At 31.9% G+C, this 20,988-nt stretch overlaps 1 protein-coding gene, 1 long non-coding RNA gene and 1 pseudogene across 3 annotated transcripts; 2 read left to right on the forward strand and 1 right to left on the reverse strand.

Moving 5' to 3' along the window:
• The first annotated feature begins 1,051 nt into the window (after positions 1–1,051).
• LOC107895737 (polyadenylate-binding protein-interacting protein 4-like) lies at positions 1,052–8,637 on the forward strand (annotated as a pseudogene).
• Positions 8,638–11,184: 2,547 nt separating this feature from the next.
• On the reverse strand, positions 11,185–16,304 carry LOC107897441 (peptidyl-tRNA hydrolase, mitochondrial). Of its 2 annotated transcripts, none has more exons than XM_016822899.2 (9): positions 15,831–16,304; positions 15,570–15,671; positions 15,394–15,478; positions 15,231–15,298; positions 14,370–14,420; positions 14,172–14,245; positions 13,115–13,173; positions 12,950–13,026; positions 11,185–11,469 (listed from the first exon to the last, which is right to left on the reverse strand). In XM_016822899.2, exons 2-9 carry the CDS (start codon positions 15,666–15,668, stop codon positions 11,338–11,340), a joined length of 645 nt encoding a protein of 214 aa, XP_016678388.2. In that variant the 5' UTR covers positions 15,669–15,671; positions 15,831–16,304; the 3' UTR covers positions 11,185–11,337. The 2 variants fall into 2 exon arrangements, with proteins under 2 accessions (XP_016678388.2, XP_016678389.2); XM_016822900.2 differs by having other exon boundaries at positions 15,570–15,724; positions 15,831–16,061.
• Positions 16,305–20,102: 3,798 nt separating this feature from the next.
• Positions 20,103–20,936, forward strand: LOC121208588 (uncharacterized). The gene is made up of 2 exons (XR_005903701.1): positions 20,103–20,325; positions 20,631–20,936. It is a non-coding gene; the product is annotated as an uncharacterized lncRNA (long non-coding RNA).
• Positions 20,937–20,988: the final 52 nt, after the last annotated feature.

Below are 20,988 nucleotides of genomic sequence, written 5' to 3' on the forward strand. Positions count from 1 at the left end.
TTTCTATCAATTTCACACCAAATCCAACCAATTATCAACAATGAAAACTTATAAAAAATTTAACAATTAAAAAAATCGATGCATGGGCTAACTAAACCAAGCTCCCATAATTATAATATAAAATTTATATGAAACTAACTTAATTTACATTGTTAATTTGTAATGGTTGAATGCTTTTGTGCTCAATAATGGTAGTTTTTGTTTTCCTTCAAGTGGACGGTGAGGCTTGAAAAATATGATTGTTTTGTTTCATCTTTCCTCTAACTTAAATATATATACATTAATTAAGATTTAATTAATCTAATTTAATTAAGGTAATTAAGCTTTAATCATGTTTATTTTATTCTTAATTAATCTAAGTGGAAACATCATCAATTTCCACTATCTCATGATTAGAAATGGTTAAATAACCATTTTGGCCCATTTGGTTAATTGCTATATAAGTCCTCAAACCTATTGTTAATTAAAATTCAATAGCAATTAAAATTTTACAATTTAGTCCCAAATTTTAATATATTTTTATAATAACTTTGTAAATATTTTTATTTAATATTCATGGGCTCGGTTTATAGAATTCGAATTCTGAAATCGCATTTTTGGACACTATTGAATTTTGGGTCTTGTAGTTTATGTTTTGGTCATTAACTTCAAAGTTTTACAAAATGGTCACAGAACTATTCGAAAGTTTTTATTTATGTCATTGGGTTGTTAAGTTTTTTTTTTCAAAAGGTTTGGCTAGCAAGCTTTGAGTAACGATTCAAAAATCAGTATGATGGGTTTGTAGACATCGATGCGTCGAAGAATATACCTTAAATCTAAGTTGATCTAACGATCAATGTCAGAGATTAGAGAAGAAAGTTATTTAGATTTTGGTTCGTAAATTTGTGACATTTAAATATATTTCATGAAAAAAAAGTTGTAAAAGAGGAGGGGAATGAAAGCTTTCGAGTGGTGTAAGTGAATAATATGTATTTTTATGGAAGGGTTATATTTTTATTGGAGAATTAAAAATTTTTAAATTTTGATTTTAAATTTTTTACATATTATAAAAATGGAAAGGTTATATTGATTATCTTTACTTTATTTTATTTTTTAAAATTTAAAGCCAGAAATAAGATATATATGATATAGGACGTAAAAGATAATAAAAATATTTGAGGGTAGAAAATATGGGATAAAATTGAGGGATAATAGGTATTTTTTTAGGTGTAATGAATTATTTGGTCATAATATTAATGGATAATGTCGAGGGATAATATTAATTTAAAATCTAAAACATATTGTAAATCTAATAAGTTATAGAGAAAAAAAATGATATCTAGTAACATGAGAAAAATGCAATTTTTTTAAAATTGAAATAAAAATCGTGAGTTGGCCTAGTAAGAAAATTGTATTTAGCTAAAGTATTCGTAGGCGCTGAGGGCTTGAAAGTTGTCACACAAAAGCGGAACCCTTGCTCTTTTATCTGCAAAATTACTGGTAATTCGGGGGGAATCATTTTCAATTTGGGTCAAACTGAAGAAGAACAATAGCGAGAGAGAGAGCTTATTCGCAGTTATTATCAAGTCATGTGGACGCATGTTTTGGGTATCGTATGTCGCTTCTTTCGTTTCTCTTTTATTTTATTTTTGTTACGATCGAAAGGTTTTTGTTAGTGCTGTTTAATTTAATAATTCATTTGCGAACTAGAGAATAATTCCTGGTCGAACTAGTTTGAATCAGGACTAACCTCGTACTGCTTTCGTAATACATGCTAGCTGACTTATTTGCGGATGACATTTAGGCATTTGATATCTCAGTTTAGTTTCACTTTATTTATCATTTGCACTTAAAGCCCTGTGCAAAATTTTGAAGGTAATAAAGAAATTTTAAGCTATTTTAAAGGATTGGCAATCCCTCAGGCTCACTAATAATTGAATTACATTTTCATTTAACATGGATAGATCATCATGCACTTGTGCCTGACTTTTTAATCATGTTTATCAGTTTGCTGTAAATTTTGTAGTTACAAACGATTATGACCTTTAATATAAAGAAAGAGGACATATGCTTCTGTTATTGGTTACAACTTTAGGTTTAAAAATTTACTGGTTTCTGAGCCCACTTAATTATTTTTAAAACTGATTGGTTTAGAAAATTTGAATGCTAATATTTTAGAATTGGATCTTGAAAGTGTTGAATTTTTACCGTAAAGATTTATTTGTTAGGTTTTCTTTTTCTTCTGAGCTGAATATGCAACAAGCCATGTTGCCAAAAATCTTCTGCTAATGGATTTGGCCGTCGGAGAGGTGATAGAGAGGTTGGGGCTAGGTTGGAGAACATGGTGCAGTCGGGGAAATCCAATCAAGGAAGACCACAAACTTCAGGTCATCATTCTCTAACCTGAATTTATTTCTATTTAATTATATTCTTCACCTAATACTACTTGGTATAGGTGCACTGCCTGGTGGGAGGACTGGAGGTTATGAAAGTTCTTCCCGTGATAGGGTAGTTTATTTGACAACATGTCTTATTGGGCATCCAGTTGAAGTCCATGTGAAAAATGGATCAATTTACACTGGAATATTTCATGCAACTGATGCAGAAAAAGATTTTGGTATGATCATTTATTTTTTATAGTAAGGATGCACCTGTAACTGGTTTTTACAAATTGAGCTTTGTTCCCCTCTTCTCCTAATAGACTGAACTTTGGAATAAAATGTTGTCTTCTTAACATCCACTCCTTGCCTTTTCAGGAATCATCTTGAAAATGGCTCGCTTGATTAAAGATGGTACTTTGCAAGGAGACAGAGCTATAATGGAGTTTGTTAGCAAGGCACCCTCAAAGATTTTCATTATACCTGATGAAGAGCTTGTGCAAGTTATGGCGAAGGTTTTTTGATTTTCCCTTCTTTACAGTCCTATTTCTAGTCCAGTTGCTAATGACAGATGAAATGTGAAGTAGTTCTGTGAGGCTTTCAAAAGCTTTATAGAGTTTGTTTCGTTTAGATAATTGTTAATGGTACTTGAAAATTAAAAGCTGATTAGCACAGAATGCGGCTGGTTTTGTCTAGTTTACCCTCAATATTAATTTGGTTGTTCAAATTTTGATTCCAGGATGTGGCTGTAAGCCTGTAACCAGGGATGGATTTGCAAGTGAACTCCAGCATGAAAAACATCAGGAAATTTTGATAGATTCTGCGATATCCCAATCCCCTCAACATGAGGGGGAGAGGGTGTTAGCGCCCTGGGTTCCCCGCGAAGATGATCCACAGTGTCCTGAACTAGAAAATATTTTTGACAGCCCGTGGATTAGGTTGAGTTCTCTCTTTTGAAATATATGTCTTCCAATTGCTTTATTGTTCCAACATCTTATTACTTCAACCCAGTTGCATCTATATTGTTTTCGTTATGTCTATTGCAATCTCTATTTCTATATATCAAACTTGGTTCCTTTGTTTTTATCGTCCTTCTTGTTTTCCATCAATAAGTTGCTTGTCCAAAAAAAATTTAGGAATTTCAAGATGTGATATTACTTCAAGTCTGGGAAATATTTTTTAGTGGCTTTAGTGTTGGGGTTAATCAAGGGTGTCAAGAAAAACATGATTTCTCATTTGATATTTGCTTCTGCAAAATTTGTTGATATGGAGTTGCTGTTGAAATCTTGTAGTAAATTGTTGCATTTTGATGATCGTTATATATGTGTGTGTCATTCGTTTTTGTTTTTACTTAATCTCTGCAATAGTCCACTTTGTGATACTAATATTTATTTATATGCACACACACACGAAATTGCACTATTAGGAACTGGGATCAGTTTGAAACCAACCAAAAGTTATTTGGTGTAAAAAGTACTTTCAATGAGGAACTTTACACAACAAAACTTGAGAGAGGTCCCCATATGAGAGAGTTTGAGAGGGAAGCAATGAGAATAGCAAGAGAGATTGAGGGTGAGGAGACCCAGGATCTTCATTTAGCAGAGGTAACTTTTTGTAAAATCAAAATTTTCCTTTTATTGTTTTTCCCCTTTTAACTTCTCTCAAATTTTCTCATGCTTTGCATGAATTTCTGCCAGGAGAGAGGGTTTGATCTTCATGATAATTTTGATATTGATGAGGAGATGAGATTTTCTTCTGTCCTAAGGGGTAGAGGGTTCGATGATAGTGGTTATGAAGAAGAGGAGGACATTATGTTGGATTCTCACAATATTGAGACCTTTGGAGATTCTTCTGATTCTCATAGTAGAAGGCCTGCTGATTTGACCAGTTTGCAAGGATCTGTAGGAGTTCGAATTCCATCAAGCTCTTCCTTAGTGGTAGTTATTGACCTTTGGAATTTGAGATATTCTAGTTCTTTCTTTGTTGAATGCAAATATATATGGTGAATGGTTCTGTCCAAAATTTTAACCAGTTTTAGTTTGTTTATTTTCTTTAAAAAATAAATCAGGTAACTTATGGTCAACAATAAGCTTTGTTTGGCATGACCCGGAGCAGTGGCTTTTACTTTTGCCCTGAAGTGGAGCTTAGTGAGGGTGGTGTTTGAGCTCCAATTAGGGCTCTGGCTTGGGGTGAATGACCTGCCATTTCACTGGGAAAATCTCTGAATGGTCCCTTTACACACAAGATAACAACTTGACCTTTGCTTATGTGGTCTATCAGAGATTAATAAATTGTAAAGCACAATGCATTTCGAAGTAGATTCTTACTCAATGACTTATATGTAAAGTTGGGGCTTTGCATATACAAATTATATTTTATGTACACATAAGGTCTTTACTTAGTTGGAATCTTGCTGTCTTCTTTAAAGGAGTTTTGTGCAGAATTATGTATTTCTGTGAATATGAATGTCATGACATGTTGATTGTACTTATATGAAGAGGCAACAAAATGAGTAGTTATTCTGTTCCTTGGTACCAAAGGTTTGTGACTAGATTGCACATTGACCGCAAAAATGTATTCCTTTCATTGGAAAGGAAAAATGTAGGCGGAGAACTGTTGTTTGAATAGGGTTCATGACTGCCATATCACCAAAAGAGGGTAAACAAAGTAGCAAGATTTGATTTTTTTGATGAAGAGAGAAAGCTATTGGATCTGATTGCGAGCCATAAGTCTTCCTAGTGGTTCTTTACTCAAATATTCATCTAGACATTTTCATTTGATGATGAATTGGTTTGAGAGGTAGATTAGTGTATGTGTGTGCGTGTGTGGTCGAGTGGGGGGTCAGTTACAATTTGGAATGCTCACTGAAGTTGATCATAAGTGACATTACTTGAGAAGGTACACATGCATTGCAGATTCCTATTCTTTATTCTTTCAATTATAACTCAGACAAGGTGAAACTTAATTTGCTTGTTGACAACAATGGGAGATTTAAGTGTGCAAGGGTGTTGCGAAGATGTTTATGGAATTTGAGTGCTGAAGAAGCTGATAATTTGATTAGGAGTTGAGAGCTTAAGGACTTTAGGATGGTTGTTGCAAGCAAATGTAGTTGTCATGCATGTTGGGAGGGCATGTTCCTCTTGGGAAAAAATTTTGAGATGGAATCACATATTGTTTATTCTGTCATGGCTCCTGGTCTGGAGTGAGTTACTTGAATTTCCTCTACTTTTGTGAAGTTAGATTTAACTTTTTATAGTAGACTTATGAGTTATGACTAGTGATTTTTGGTTTACTTTTAGGTACTTGTTCAAACAATGCCATTATCCTGAAAGTTTCTTTTCACAACTTATCTTTCATCATAGCCCTTCCCATACTTTATCTGTCTGCACTTTGATGTTATTTCATCCTAAATTATTGTTGCTTGTCAGTACAAGTTGCTATCAAAGATAGTTGTATCATCCAATGTGTTTGTTTATGCATGCATTTACTCTGTGATCCTTTCCCATTATAGCATACTCTTATTTTTGTGGTTTGTAGGATAATATACCACCTTCCCTGGCAACCATCAATTTGAATCGCTCTGGCTTCAATGACCAGGCCAGATGGCTGGCATCTGAACTTCCTTCTAAAAGTTTCCCTGTATCTGACAGTGAGAGCAGGTGTTTTATCTTTTCCCCTTAAGACATGCCAACGTTATCTGTGTTTACTGGTTTTATCTGCCTATTTGATTCGTTGTTGTAAGGCAGTATTAGAAGTAATTACTGTAAGGATCAGTTCCCTGGACATCAAATAGGTGCCAGCTTTTTCATATTTTCTAATTTAGGCACTTGTAGTACAGAATCCAAGATGATTTGCTTGGGGAACACAGAGGAAGCAGTGATGCTAAAGAATTTGCTGAAAAACAATCTACATGTAAGTTGAACTTCGAAGTTTTGTAGATAAGCAAATCAATGAATGTGAAGCTCCTTATTTTGTTGCTTTAACTTTCATAAATGATTCATATCTCCATTTGAACTCCTATTTCTAGTGCATCTTCTTCTAGTCTGTTTGCTTCTAACATGTATATGTTTTCTGTTTGAATTCGTAATCCTGTTATGCAGCCATCTGAGGACCTGCAATTGTCAAATTCTGTTGGTAAGTATGCTTTACTATCTAGACGCCAGCTTGGTGGCCTATAAAATAGAAACTGCATTTTTTTTGCAAATATCTAACTGCACTTAATTTTGCTGCTGCAGGTGGTTGTTTTAATATACTGACCATAGATTGATTTGTAATGCAGATTCTCATTCATTATTGGATGACAAGATTGATGCATCTGATAAAGCTGGCCATGTGAAAAACTTAGTTATTCTTGTGAACCCTCGGAGGGCCCAGCTTCTAGCAAAGTAATTGGTGAAACACATTCTGCAAACTCCCACGGACAACCTGGTAGTTGTGCATCATCAAATTCAGATTGTGTTGCTGCTGTCTCAGCGTCTAGTGGCTCTGGTTTATCACCAAGTTCATCAATGGGTTCATTATCCTCCAAGAAGTCAACTCTGAATCCCCATGCAAAGGTTTGTTATCCCAGCGTCTACTGAACTCTTTGCCCTTTTGTGTTCCTTCGTCTGTTTGTCTTTTATACATCTAATATGCTTAATGCTATCAGGAATTCAAACTCAACCCTAATGCAAAGAGTTTTACACCATCTCAAACAGCTGCTAGGCCTTCAACCCCAGTGTCTGATGGTTCTTTCTGCTATCAACCACAAATGTCTCCTGTACCACATATGTACATGCCTGTTAGTTTTGGGGTAAGTTTCTTAATAAATAATTGCAATTTTTATGAACACTGATCCTGGAAGCAAGAAATGCAATTGACTGGCAATGATTGCATCACCTAGGGCTTTTTTTTCTCCATATTTATCTAAACCTCCTGATTTTGATGAGTACTGAAATTGATAGATCCTGTTCTCTAATGTATTCTTTTGGGTGTATATTATGTATCAATTAATATTGAACTCGAGTTATAACTTATGAGTGGATGCCTGAGCTCTGAATGGAGCTTTGATACTGTTGCATTGATTCATTAATAGCATTCATCTTTGTCCATTTTTTTTGTTATCACAGTTGTGATTTGTCTGGAATGGTTTAAGTGGGGTTAAGTTAATTTGATTTGACTTCATATATAAAAGGTTTAGGATATTAACTAGAAATTGCAATTTCTTTTACGTTAGGAATCTTGTATTTGGTAATTTTTTGCAGTTTGCAACTTCATTCAGCTGCATATATTTTAATAAATGAGATGGTAAAACTTTGGTATATGATATTACAATTCTTTGTCATACATAGACCTGACTCTTAAATTCATTGCAGATTTAGTCTTTTTTCCCTATTCAATCGGAAATGTATGCTTCTTCATTTACGATCACATGGTTTTTGCAGATAGGACCCTCCTTTCCTGGCCACCAGCCTGTTATATTCAGTCAACAGGTGGCACCAACACAATCATCACAGCCATATTTTCATCCAAATGGACCTCAGGTTTAGCATTTATTTACAATTATCTCCATTGACCCATCTTTATATGCTTATTTCTTATTTACTATATTCTTCAAAGTTGCAGTATGGGCAGCAGACACTTCTTGGTCAACGGCAAGTGGTATACTACCAACCCGTAAGTGGTTCCGAAAATTATCCAAGTTTGTGTAGACTTGATTGCTGCATTGCATACTTAGAACACACTCATATATACTAGTATGATATGTATATATAGAGTGAGAGACAGAGAGAGAGAGAGTTGCAAATGATGCTTCCTGGAGAATTCTGTAAAACTTTCTTCAAACTTGCTGCAAGTATTCTTCTCATTCTTGAGAAGGGGCAGTATACGATGATTATATGTGTATATATAATCATGTTGGGTCGTAGAAACTGAAACTTTGGTTTGCAGGAAATGCAATACAAAGAAGGACGGCGCCATTAACCAATTAGTTCACTAACGGCATTTTTGGGAGAGCTCTGCTCTGCTCGCAAATAATAAAACTTTGACTTTTGAGAGGCTGCTTGGATGGATCAACTTTCTCAAAACAAAGCCAGGGGGTGATTATTGGTTAATTATATAACCCTATACACACTTCATTCACATTGTTACTCTGGATTTACAGTTTTTTTTTTGGTTAATTACCTGTACTTTTCTGATTTATTGTTTTTAGTGTTTTTATAGTTTTGGGTCGATCTTTGTTGCATTCTATATTATTTTTATTTCCTCTATTCTTTTAATAATATTTTTTCTCGTTACTGTAGCCTGGATTCTTTATAATTTAATTTGGATCTAGCTTTGGATCTAATTTTTCTTTCAATGGAAGAACCCAAACAAGGTTCTTGTTTTGATACATTGAAGCTTGATTAACACTTATAATGATCTTTAAACATTTGATGCATCGATTAATACCTTTTAAACTCTAATTTTGTGAGACTTGATTTTATATGCATTAGTTTGAGTTGCCCTGGTAATGAGTGTGGTGCTTTACATTAGGTTGTCTCTTGGACCGAGTGTAAGGTCTTATAATAAGAAGATAACGATTCTGATCTTAGAAAAATGGGGATCAGTTTCAATTGCACGATCAAGCTTATCTCTCTCTCTCTCTCTCTCTCTTAATTCTAGTAAGGCAAGGGATCCAACATCGTTACCTCTATCAACAAACTTGGCAAATTTAGTATTCTCAGAAGTGGAGTAGTACGTAGGATCAACAAAATCATCTACTTGAAAGATTAAGAGATTCTCTTATGATAATCGTCTTGGTTAGTTGCAACTAGCGTCACAACTGGGTAGGTGGTCTTGTATTAGTGTGTCTTTAGTTATAACAATTAAGAAGGATCCTTTACTACCTTTTTTTAAGTCGTCTCTGTAGAGCGTTGAGATGGTAATCTTCGTTGAGAATTCTCAAAGGACGAGGGGCTTTGTGTTCTGGTTTGCTTCACGTGGCCATGAATAAGGTTGGAGTGTTCTGCCTGGGTAGGAAGCTTTCTTGAAATGTTGCTACAAGAGAGATATTTGAGGGAATTTGCTTTGTCAAGAGCTTCTTGAGAGGTTTAAAGAGAAATTTACTTTAGTGTTGTGCTTTATATGTCAAGTTAAACTCGACACACTCCTACTTTGTTCCTCAAATTTTTTAATCTAACAACAATTGATTTTCAGTTGGCAAATGTTTTAATTCAATTGTGTTATTTTTAAAGAACTCCTTGATGAAGTAACGTTTAATGCCGTCTTTGAGTGAAACACAAGACTCATTAAGATGTTATTGTATTAGAGTTGTCATAATAAATCGTTACAACTGACGTTATGATTTCCAAATCTTTTAGCATTTCCATATAAGTAATAGTTGTGCACAATAACTTCTAATGGTATTTTTTTTTTCAAATTATAATGTTTTCCTTAAAATAAATTAAATATCAAAGTTTTTCAAAATAAAAATTGGTACAAAATTTCTTTAAAAAATCCATTATTGCATTAATGTCACATTAAAAATTTATTCTTTTTCTTAAAAAAATGTTAAATTTTTTTTTTGAAAATTTGTTTTATTTCTTTTGTAATTAATTAACTCATTAGATTCATTTTACCAAATAATTTGAAAAATTATTACTGTAAGAAAAACTTAATTTTGAATCACCATAAAAAATTATTTTTTTCAAAAAATTAATGGGTAAATTATATAAATAGTCACGTGTTTCTGTTTTGATTATTTAGGTTGGTAAAATTTCTATTTTAGCCACTAATATTATTAAAATTTGATATTTTAATCATTTCTTCGTTAAATCACTAACGAAATATTAGTGTGACCATTTTCTATTGGCAAAATAGTAAATTTAGCCCTCCAATTTTTACAAGTTTTATCAATTTGATTCTAATTCTAAATAATTCAACAAATTTAACCCTCAAGTTTACCCATTTTGTCAATATAATTTTATTCTTAAAAAATAAAAATTGAAAGACTATAAAAATAAAAAAATATTTAAAAGTTAATTTTTCAATAAAAATACATATGATTTAATAAAATAAATACAAAATTATAAAAATATTTAAAAATAATTTAATATAATTTTTCTTATTTTTTAACATAACATTTATTTATTAAAATAATAATTTTATAGATAAAACAATTTAAGAAAAACCATGAAGAATACTTAAGCATATTCAATTTTTCTCTTTTTTCAACATTAATTAACACCAAGTTCAAGTGCTAAAAACTATGGCTTGAGGTTGAAAATAGAAAAAGTCGATCTCTTTAGGTTGATGCCTGAAACGAGTTTGTAGTGTTTGAAGTTGTGCTTGAAAGTAGGCATGATTGGGGATATATAAATGAAGATGAGGTATTAGAAACCTAGTAGATAAAAAGTTATGTTGACAATTCTACAATCGATTCCTAATTCTAATTTGATGGCTTGAAAATAGAGGATGTGAAAATCAAAAAGTTCAAAGGATTACTGGTGCTGATGATTGTGGGCAAAGACAGTACCCAATGCTTGATAAATTTGACAAAAACTCAAGAACAAAGTCAAACGTATAATAAATAAATTATTATTTATAAAATAAAACAAAAAAAGAGAGAAAAAGTTTGAATCTAACTCAATTCTTGTTTATAGATTTAAAAAAAATATATTTTACTCATAAAATTATTATTTTAATAAATAAATTTCAAGTTAGAAAAAGAGAACAATAAATATTAATTTATTTATAATTTTGTATGACTTTTTATCAAAAAAATGAACTTCTAAATAATTTTTATTTTTAAATTTTTAAAAATCGAAACTAAAGTAACCAAATGTGTAACGTTTTAAATTCACTCTGATTCATTACAATCACATTTCACTTGCATTGCATTGCTAGCTTCGTAATCATTTCTCTTTTCAAGCAAACAAAAATAGATTACTTAAAAATTGTCTCACAAATCTACAACCAGGGCTCGCTTGAAATGATCTTACAACGATGGCACCCATGTTCTTCAGGTCGGCATAGTTTGCAGTCTTATATGCTTGTACTTTTGTTCAGTGTTGAAACGTCTTGCACCCTCTGTCAACCCTTTTAATAAAAGAAGCTTCAATCCTTCAACTCCCTCTTGCAATGCAGTATCAATCTTGTTTAACAATATAAAAGGGGAAAAAAATTAGTATTCCTAACTCTCTTCACCCCCTAACAGATGAGTCGAGTTAGAAGTTCAGTTCTAAATCTTAAACAATATCATATTCCTAAAACCAGATGGGAGTTAAAGATCAAAAGGGAACAGTTCAAACTTAAAATATGTTAAAATATCATCTCTAATAAGCTAAAACATAAAATCTGATGATTTACATTGAATCCCTCACACTTAAGCTGAGCGCACTGCTTCTGCGCTTTATAAATAGGCGTGCACCTGATAAAGAATGCCTCACCTGAAGTGGTGCAAGGCACTTTGATATGTGTTGTGCCTAACTCCTTGATACCATTAGTATGTATTGCAGATGCATTTCAACTAAATATACTTGTTTAAATTATAACCAAATACTTCTCCTTTAACTGGTGCTGAGAGTTTATCAGAAGCATAAAATTTTCACCTATCAAACTATTCTCCAAGTGTTCATCATTTTTGCTTTGGGTAAACCTAAGTTTTTAGCTATTTTTCCTACCAAAGTCAGGGATCGAATCAACAAAGATGATTGGTTGTAATTTCTTAACTAAAGGTTGTATACTTGAAAGAACGAAAATTTTTAACTTTTGGTATAATACTTTAAACTTTACCAAGCATTATAAATAATCCCTCCAACATTTATCGGATTTGATTGAAGTCTATAATACGCATCAATTTCAGTAAACTTGCAATGGAATCTAAAAGGAATAACAGAACATTTTTTTTATTGTTAATCATGATTTCCTAGGAACCATGTGGCATTTCTAGAGGAGCCATCAGGCTTAATATATTTGCTTTTTTATCTTAAATCTCTTTTTCTTTTTTTCCTTCATCCCCACAACCCATGTTAGCAACCACTTTTAGCTTGAAATGGGCCCCACATCATTGAATCAGAGGCCCAAATGCCCTATCAGTTACTGTTGCCAGTAAATTAGATCCAGAACCACCCTGCTGGGGACAACAATGGCCATATGTTATATTAGGCTCGTAGGCACTAGATTAAATAAAGAGAAGGCTGTCCAAAAAGACAATTTTGTATATTTGGTGCCAAGTAAGGCATCAGCAGGGGAAATCTCAAATCTGAACAGTTGGGACGTCTCTGGTTTCGGTGAGCTCACTAGGATAAAGGAATAAGAACAGAAGCAGATAAAAGAAAGAAAGAGAAAACTGAAAACAAAATGTTTGCGTATATAATTATATCAATTCATTGTCTGCTAGGGCATCTAACAAATGAAATTATCATTTTTTACAGCTATACAAAATTTTAAGAGAATATTCTATATCTCTTAATCCCCATGGTTTGATTGTACTAAATTTGCACTTCTAATTATATTTTCCAGTAAATTTTTAATGCAGAATCAGGTCTTATACCAGAACCTTTTGGACTACAAGATGTGAATAGTAAGTTAATTATTGCCAAACATGAAATAAGTAGTATGTTAAATCTTACTCGTTCTCGAGCTGATGCATTGAACTTTTGCAGCAAGAATGCCTTAGGGTCCATCTGACCAGGTGGCTTACCAATACCTAATAAAAAATCATAATGATTATGTTATTTAATGAAGAAATAAAACATCTAGGAATAAAATAAAAAAATATTGGATTTCAATCCAACCAATTCGTAGCCGTGCAAACTCTCTGTTTCCCCGAAAATGATAGATTACACTCTTCAGCCTATTAAAACAAGCAACAGTGAATAATTTCAGGAAAAATACTGAAAAATAAAGCAAAATACAAATATGTAATCAAATAAACAAGGTAGCCCATATGTTGGAAAATAAGAGACCTTGAACATGTATATATTGAACATACATATGTTATATACTAATATGGTGGCTAACACACTAAGAAATCCAGATCTCTTTTTCCTTCTGTTTTTCTTTCCTCAAATAATACAGTTCTTCAAAATTCCTCAATATTCACTAGAATATTGCTCGAGTATCCAAGGATATTTTGTTCATATAAGGGAATTAAGATATTTATATTTCTTTCAAATTTAAAACACTAGCGGTTATGAGAAATATCCCTACACGAGGCACCTTTTGATGCAAAAAAGCATAGATACATTGCACTAAATAAGCCAGTAAAAACTAGAATGTTTAGACTCACTAGCAAACTTGAATCAAGATCATTAAACTGAATGTTAGAAACAAATCTTCAAGACTCGTGCTTATGAAGATTTTAGTAAGTGGCAAAATAACAAAGAATGGATGTAAAACACACTAGAAGTGGAGTCAAATACCATCAAAAGAAACATATGTTTCAAAAACACCTTGCAAATGATGGGATTATTTCATACAAAAAAGCAATATATTCTTTTTGCACAACAGTTAGGCACGGAAAACACTGATGGCAAAGGCATAGCTCAAAACTGATTATCTGAAATGAGAGAACTAGTTTCTCAAGCAACCTTTGAGGATTATTATTATTTTCAACTTCATATTCTACCTAATGATATATAATGCATGCCAAATTCTTTGTCCCCTTTTGTTCCTTTCTTTTAACTGCTTGTGTTGGGAAGCAAATATTTAGCACAAATAGCATAGGTTGAAACTTTACTCATGCAGTAACAAAGCATTTTATAAAGCAATAAGAAGAAAACTCAAGAAATTTAATGCAACTTCATACAAAATTTTTCTTCAGGCAAGGTACATAACATTCTCCATTCATACCCATTATGGCTTCCATGACCTCCTTTGTCTTGAAGACGAAGCACTCCACATGGTAAGTCCATGTCATCATGAAACTACAACAAGAAAACATTACAGAAGAGCAACTATAAGATGTTGTGAATTATTTTTCATAAACAAAGCTGAAAAGAACTACCAAAATCTAGGAGGGAAATAAATGCCAGGCAATGGTAAAAATACCACAATTACGCGATTAAGTGGTAGCTTATAATAAGCTGCTAGGGCTCCAGTCTGCAATTAAATGGTAAAAGAGAAAGTTATGGCAAGTATGGTGGTCCATTAATGAAATTCCAGATATGTATCATCAATTTACAATTGCTCAATAACTCTTTAACCACAAAATGATGACACGTAACCTCCAAACAAGTGATACAAAACCAAATCTAAATAAATAAGCCCCGACAACTAAATCCTTCAAATGTTTAAATCATAAGTGTTGCATCACTTTTAGAAAGAGTTGAATGTTTCTTGTTATCCCTTTCCAACTTAAACTTTCAAGAATATTGCTAACTGTTAACATCAGGAATTTTATGGCCTATATCAAGCCTACAGTGATGCTCACTTATTCTACAACATAATGGAATAACTTCCATGCTTCCAAATAATATCTTACTAGTTGAATTATTTTTAGTTTTCTCAAACTCAGAGATTAAAAATGATGCAAATAAAAGGTCCAGTGACCACAGCTCAAAATAAGAGAGCTGCAAGATTGCTACAATCAACTATTAACAATTAAAAAAAATGTAAGCAATTGAAGCCATCAATCAAAACAATAGAAACTAAGAGCATTATTCAATGGACTATCCTCGATTCCAAACATATTTTGTAAGTTATGAATTATATGTATTGGATGAAGGCATTTTTCAATTGTTTCTTCATAATCATATATCAATTATGCAACAATAGAAGCAAATTAATAGTACCAAACACGTTCGGTCATAGTTAAATGATTCAATATTCTAATTTCAAGAAACAGATAATTGCAAGAGCTGAAAAGCTTTAAACAAGCAAAATAAGAAATAAAATGTCTAAACCACTAACAGATTCACCACTCAAGTTCATGTAAGTTTGAGGCTTAGCAAGAAGAAGTGGTGCATCACCCACAAAACCTGAAACAGTAAGGTCACCAAAGAGCAATGAGATTTCACATACATGAAACTAGAGAAAGGAATTTAAAAAAAAAAAATTAAAGAAAATGACAGGCCTTGTCCAAAGATAGCCTTGCAATTAAGAGTATTCATTTCTATCCCTTGAGCTTTAGCAAAAGCGTCGATCATCTCAAAACCCACCTGCTTCAAGTGAACTGATAAGTTAAAATCTACTTAAAAATGCTACAAAGAACAAGATCATGAGACACCTGGTAATGCAAATGAGCCTTACATTGTGTCTTGTTCCTTTATATTTATCACCAGGGTTGCCTAGACCCGCAAACAGCCATGGCCGCGGGGCAGAGCTACAAAAGCAACGCCTAGTAATCATCCTCTGTTCGGTTCATAGGAAAAAGAAATTACTCAGCGAGGATTTTTAAAAAAAGTCTGCAGTTTGTTTAGATGCACAAGAGAAACATATCAATGAAATTGAACCCAACCATCAAAGTAGCGATTTCTCAAAAATCAAATAAACAGTAGAATAGGGTTTTACCTTGTAAGGAAAAGCAGATGTTTCTTGAAAGCAATCAAGCAAACTCGTGAGAGACAGAGAGAGAGGAAACGGACCAAATGTGAAGCTTGTCAGATTGGGAGAGGAAGAAGACCATCATGAAGCAGTGAAACAGAAAGGAAGGAAATGTACGATTAGAGACTCCATCTACTAATAAATCTACACTTCGTTTCCCAATTTCAAATTTTGAAAGTTGAAAAAATACTTTTTTGGAAAATGATTAATTTTCTGTAAAAACTCATATTTTATTTGTGGTTGGATGATTTTTTATAAAATATTTTTTCTTTAAAAAATTTGCATAAAATTATTTATAAAGTTTATTTTTAGTGAGATAAATGCAATTTAAATTATATTTATAACAAATGAGGTGGAAATTTATTTTATAATAAATAATATCTTATAATAATTATTTTTTTCAATGATCAAGTTATCTTTCTAAACTTGAAAGTTTGTTTCAAGTACAAAATTTGTGAGTATTTGAATAAAAATACAATATTCGAAAAAGAGACTTAGGTAAAATATAGTTTTGCTTAAAATATGGGCTAAGCTTCAACTTCAATAATTAAGACATGAGCTCAACTCGTGCCTAATCTTTTATATATTTTTATAATATAATTGTATTTTATTTTTATATATTATGTAATATACATCACATAAATTCAAATATGCAATAGTATAATACTACGTGAACAATGAAAAATATTTTAAGATGTCTATATTTAAAATTTTAATAAAATAAAAATTCTAAAATAATATATATGCTCCCTTGTAATTTTAATTTTTTTGAAGGGCAAAGTAATTTGGAAAAGCTTTTTGTAAAACACTTATAAGTTAGCCTCTGATGCTGCCAATAATTTATAACCATTATGCATTATATACTCCCTTGTTTGTTCCCCACATCAAACGAATCTATTCGAACAAGATATCTTTGGAAGAGGAATACACAAAATACAAATAACATTCTGTTAGATAAACAATAAATTCACCAATTGTTCATTCCAAAACATGTTATAATAATTAATCAATTTCAAGACTTTTGTAATGTCATTTCTAATAGGTGTTTCTTGAACCCTACATATTAATTTGCCAACCGACACCCATTTCTATTAGTTGCCAAGCACTCCAAATGGTCTTCCATGTCAAAAAAAGGTAAGAACCTAAGCTCGGATTTAAAATTTTAGTGCGAGGAAAATACTTAGATTTAAGAACTTGCAATACTATCAAATCATGTTTAGTGATAAGGTGCCACCCTTGTGTAGCCAACATTGTAATATTAAAATGCTAAGTTCCTGAAATCGCATCTTCATTATCTTTTAGTTTACAAAAATCCTCTAATTTGTATTAATGAATCTCACGATTAGTATGCGGTTTGGACCACCAGAAAGTAACAATTATACTCTCCAACGTTTTACACAAAGATAAGGGTAAAAGATAGCACAACATGGTATAAGTAGGAATAGTTTGGAGAACGGATTTAATAAAAACCTCCTTCCCTTCACATGAGAACTCCAATTACTAACTTTCATTTGCAAATGATTCTTTAAATTCAATAATGCCTCCATCTTCCACTTTCCCACCATTGTTGGTAACCCGATATATTTATCAAGAGCATTAGAACTTTGAACATCTTGTCGAACATTGATACTGAAATAAATAAGAAACTAGTCAAAATTTACACATTGTCTAGAACATTTATTGTATTCTTCAATAATTTCTTTTACTATCTTCGCCCCTAACACAGATGTTTCACCGTACACTATATTGCCACTTGTAAAAAATAAATATGTAATACAAGGATCCTCCTCAACAAACTTTTGTACCTGTCTCCCTCTCGTTGGGCCATCTTAACCAAGGTGGAGAAACCCTCCCGGCAAATAAAAAAATAAATAAAGGATTTTAAAATTTTGAAAAAATAATCTTAGAAAAACTTGAAGATTCCTAAGAACTTCAAAATTTCGTAAAAGTTGTTTAAATTTTTTTATTTTTTATTTTGCAATTTTTTAAAATGGGAATATTTATTTACTTATTTTCGATATAATATTTATTTTTACTCATAATCCGTACTTAAATGCTTTAAAACATTAGCCCTATAAATTGTATAGTAACAATTTATATATTTTAAAAATTAATAAATTTTATATATTTAAAATACTATTCAATGTTGTTTTGAACTTTTATCGTTTTTTAATCCTTAAAATTTAACAATTAGGATCGATACATTTAGATATTTTTCACAATTATTTTTATCTTTAGTTATTTCGTGTTAGCTTTTGCAAGTATATTTAGTGCTAGTTTACTATTGTAATTGAAAAATGCAATGATATTCTTTTTTTTAAAAATACTTTTAAAAAATTTGATAATGTATATTAGCGGTAGTCCTGATCATGGGTCGGATTATTCATCCAGACCTAAAGAGTGGATGAGTTTGGACAAAAATATAAGTTTGGACAAAAAATAATGCACATTTTATAAATGGATTGGGCCTCGAATATGATTTTTGAGTTGGGCTCGCCCCGCCCCGCCCCTACTTGAAACAAATCTTGTTTATTTTTATTTTTGCTACTATTTTAGAGCCATTTGTTTGCTAAGTTACAACTATATTAGTATTATTTAAGTATAAATATATTTTTTTAATGTATTTTCAATTTGTTAGGAAACATTTATTTTAATGTTGTCGAAACCATTTTTAATTTTGAAAAAACGGGAGTCGACTAAAAAAACGAAAATAGAGTCGTCACCCATATTTTTCCAATGTGTGATCGGATCACCTTGAGATTGATCATTTTAATAAAATATTTTTAATTAATTAAAACAATGATTTTGGTCTTCAAAACTAAAAAACGGGTCCGGGAGCCGATTATGTACGAGGAAGGGTTAGCACCCTTGTAACGCACAAAATTAGTATCTAATTGATTAATTAATGCCCTAACGTCGAAAATTTGAAAAGATTTTGAAATATGATCCTCTTATTTAAAAGAACACTTGAATAAATCAAATTGGATGTTAAGACCCTCTTATCTCGAAGAAATAAAATGTCACACTCAGTGAGTTCGGATGCTACATTTCAGATCCTCGAAATTAAGCTTGTCTTTTGATTTTTAAAACTCATGCACTTAAGCTTTAAAAAAAATTAATTATTTGGGTCAAATGAAAAATCAAAACCCAATAAGTTAGGGCGCAATTTCTCAAAATTCCAAACGTAGAATATTGCCTTTATTTTTAAAAAACCTTATCTTGAGATAATGAAACGTCATATCCAGTGGGTTAGGACACAACACTTCAAATTCCCGAGAATAAGTTTTCATTTGAAACTCATACATTTGGATTGAAGAAGGGTATTCAATTATTTAAATTCGACAAGGAAAATTGGAACACAGTAAGTTAGGGTACAATTTTCTCGAAGATTCCAAATACCGAGTATTGCCTTTACTTGAAAAATTTCAAACAAAAATAATAATAAATAAAATAAAGTAGGGATATAAAAAAATAAAATTTGAATGAAAATTAAATTTTAAATCGGGAGTAGGCAAATAAACACATATACAATAAAATATTGAATGAAATAATTTTAAAAAAATACGACAGATAATAAAAATGATAGTAATAATAAAAAAATAATGGTAATACTATTAAAAATAGCAAGTATAATGATGATAATAGTGTTTAAAAAATAATAATAAACAAACGACATATTAATGATAATAGAAAATAATGATTAAAACTATAATAATATGTTAACATCTAAATAAAACCGAAATAATAGTATAGCAATAATTATAGAGATAATAATAAGACATTAATTACAACAATATGCTAATAATAATAAAAAAAACAATAATAATAATAATGGTGGTTATAATGAACATAATAATACTAATAATAAATAATATAATAGTAATAAACAGCCAACACAATAATAATACGATTAAAATAAGTCAAATTAATCAATTTAATGACCAAAATAGCAAAACTAGCTAAACAGGGATTAGATTGAATTAAAAAGGGGATTTTGGGGCGAATTCGGACTAAATAAATAGTAAAAATGACTAAATCGAACGCGCGGGTAAAGAGGAAAGAGCTAAAAAGGAAATTTCCCCCTATTCCCAAAATGCACAGCATAGCGGGACCAATTCGAAATCATGACAAAACCATGGGGTCAATTTAAAAAGGAAAAAAAACTTAATTACAAACCATAAAAAGGCGGTGCAATTAGCCCTCCCTAGAAAACACGCGGATCTCTAGTCGGGTTGGGTCGCGCACACAGGCTAAGCTAAAACGGCTTCGTTTTGGCGCCTATGCATCGGCCAAAACGACGCCGTATTGGGAGACCTATAAATATCAAAAAAAATTTGAAACTTTCATTTCCCTTTCCTACTTCACAAAAACAAAAACCCCCTCTCCCCTTTTCTCTGCAGGCTAGAAGTTCGGCCAGGCTCCAGCGCTGACCACCGCCGTTCGTCGCCGGCCGCTGTCGCGGGTAAGATTTCTCTTTTTTTTTGTATTTTTATATGTAATATATGCAGACATAAATAACAAAAAATAATAGTAAAAACGAAAATGAAAAAAAAAAGATAAGGAAAAAAAACTCAAAGACCTTTGCTTGATTGTTGGCTGTCTATTCTACTAGTATTTGCTGTTTTTTTTTTTGAAAAATATGTTTGAATCTCTTTTCCTCCTCCTTTTTTCAATCCGTCCCCTTTTCTCTCTTTTTTTTCTTCCCAACGTTACATTCTTCTTGGCTTTGTATAGCCATTTTACAACTGTTTTTGTGCATGTTTGTAGGTATGGCAGACATGGCTTGGACGTGGTACGTGGGGCAGACGTGCGCGGTGGAGTGGCGCACGATATGAGCGGCGGCTGAAGCACTTAGGGGCTAGGGTTTTTCTTCTTGCCTGTTTTTTTCTGATTTGTTGTGGGCTAGATTTTGGGCTAGGGTAATTGGGTTTGTAATGGGCTAGTGGTTATTTAGGTTTAGTTTAGTTTTAGGTTGTAGTTGGCTTATAGGCCCTCGCAAAATTTGGGCCCTATAAATGTTTTTAGTGTATTTGATATATTATATTTTTAAAATTTATTTTTATATAAAAATAATGTCGGGCTTGGGTTTAACATTTTTAATCTGCGCTAGGCTTGGACAAAATTT

Source organism: Gossypium hirsutum, chromosome A10 (assembly GCF_007990345.1).
Source record: "Gossypium hirsutum isolate 1008001.06 chromosome A10, Gossypium_hirsutum_v2.1, whole genome shotgun sequence".
NCBI lineage: Eukaryota > Viridiplantae > Streptophyta > Magnoliopsida > Malvales > Malvaceae > Gossypium > Gossypium hirsutum.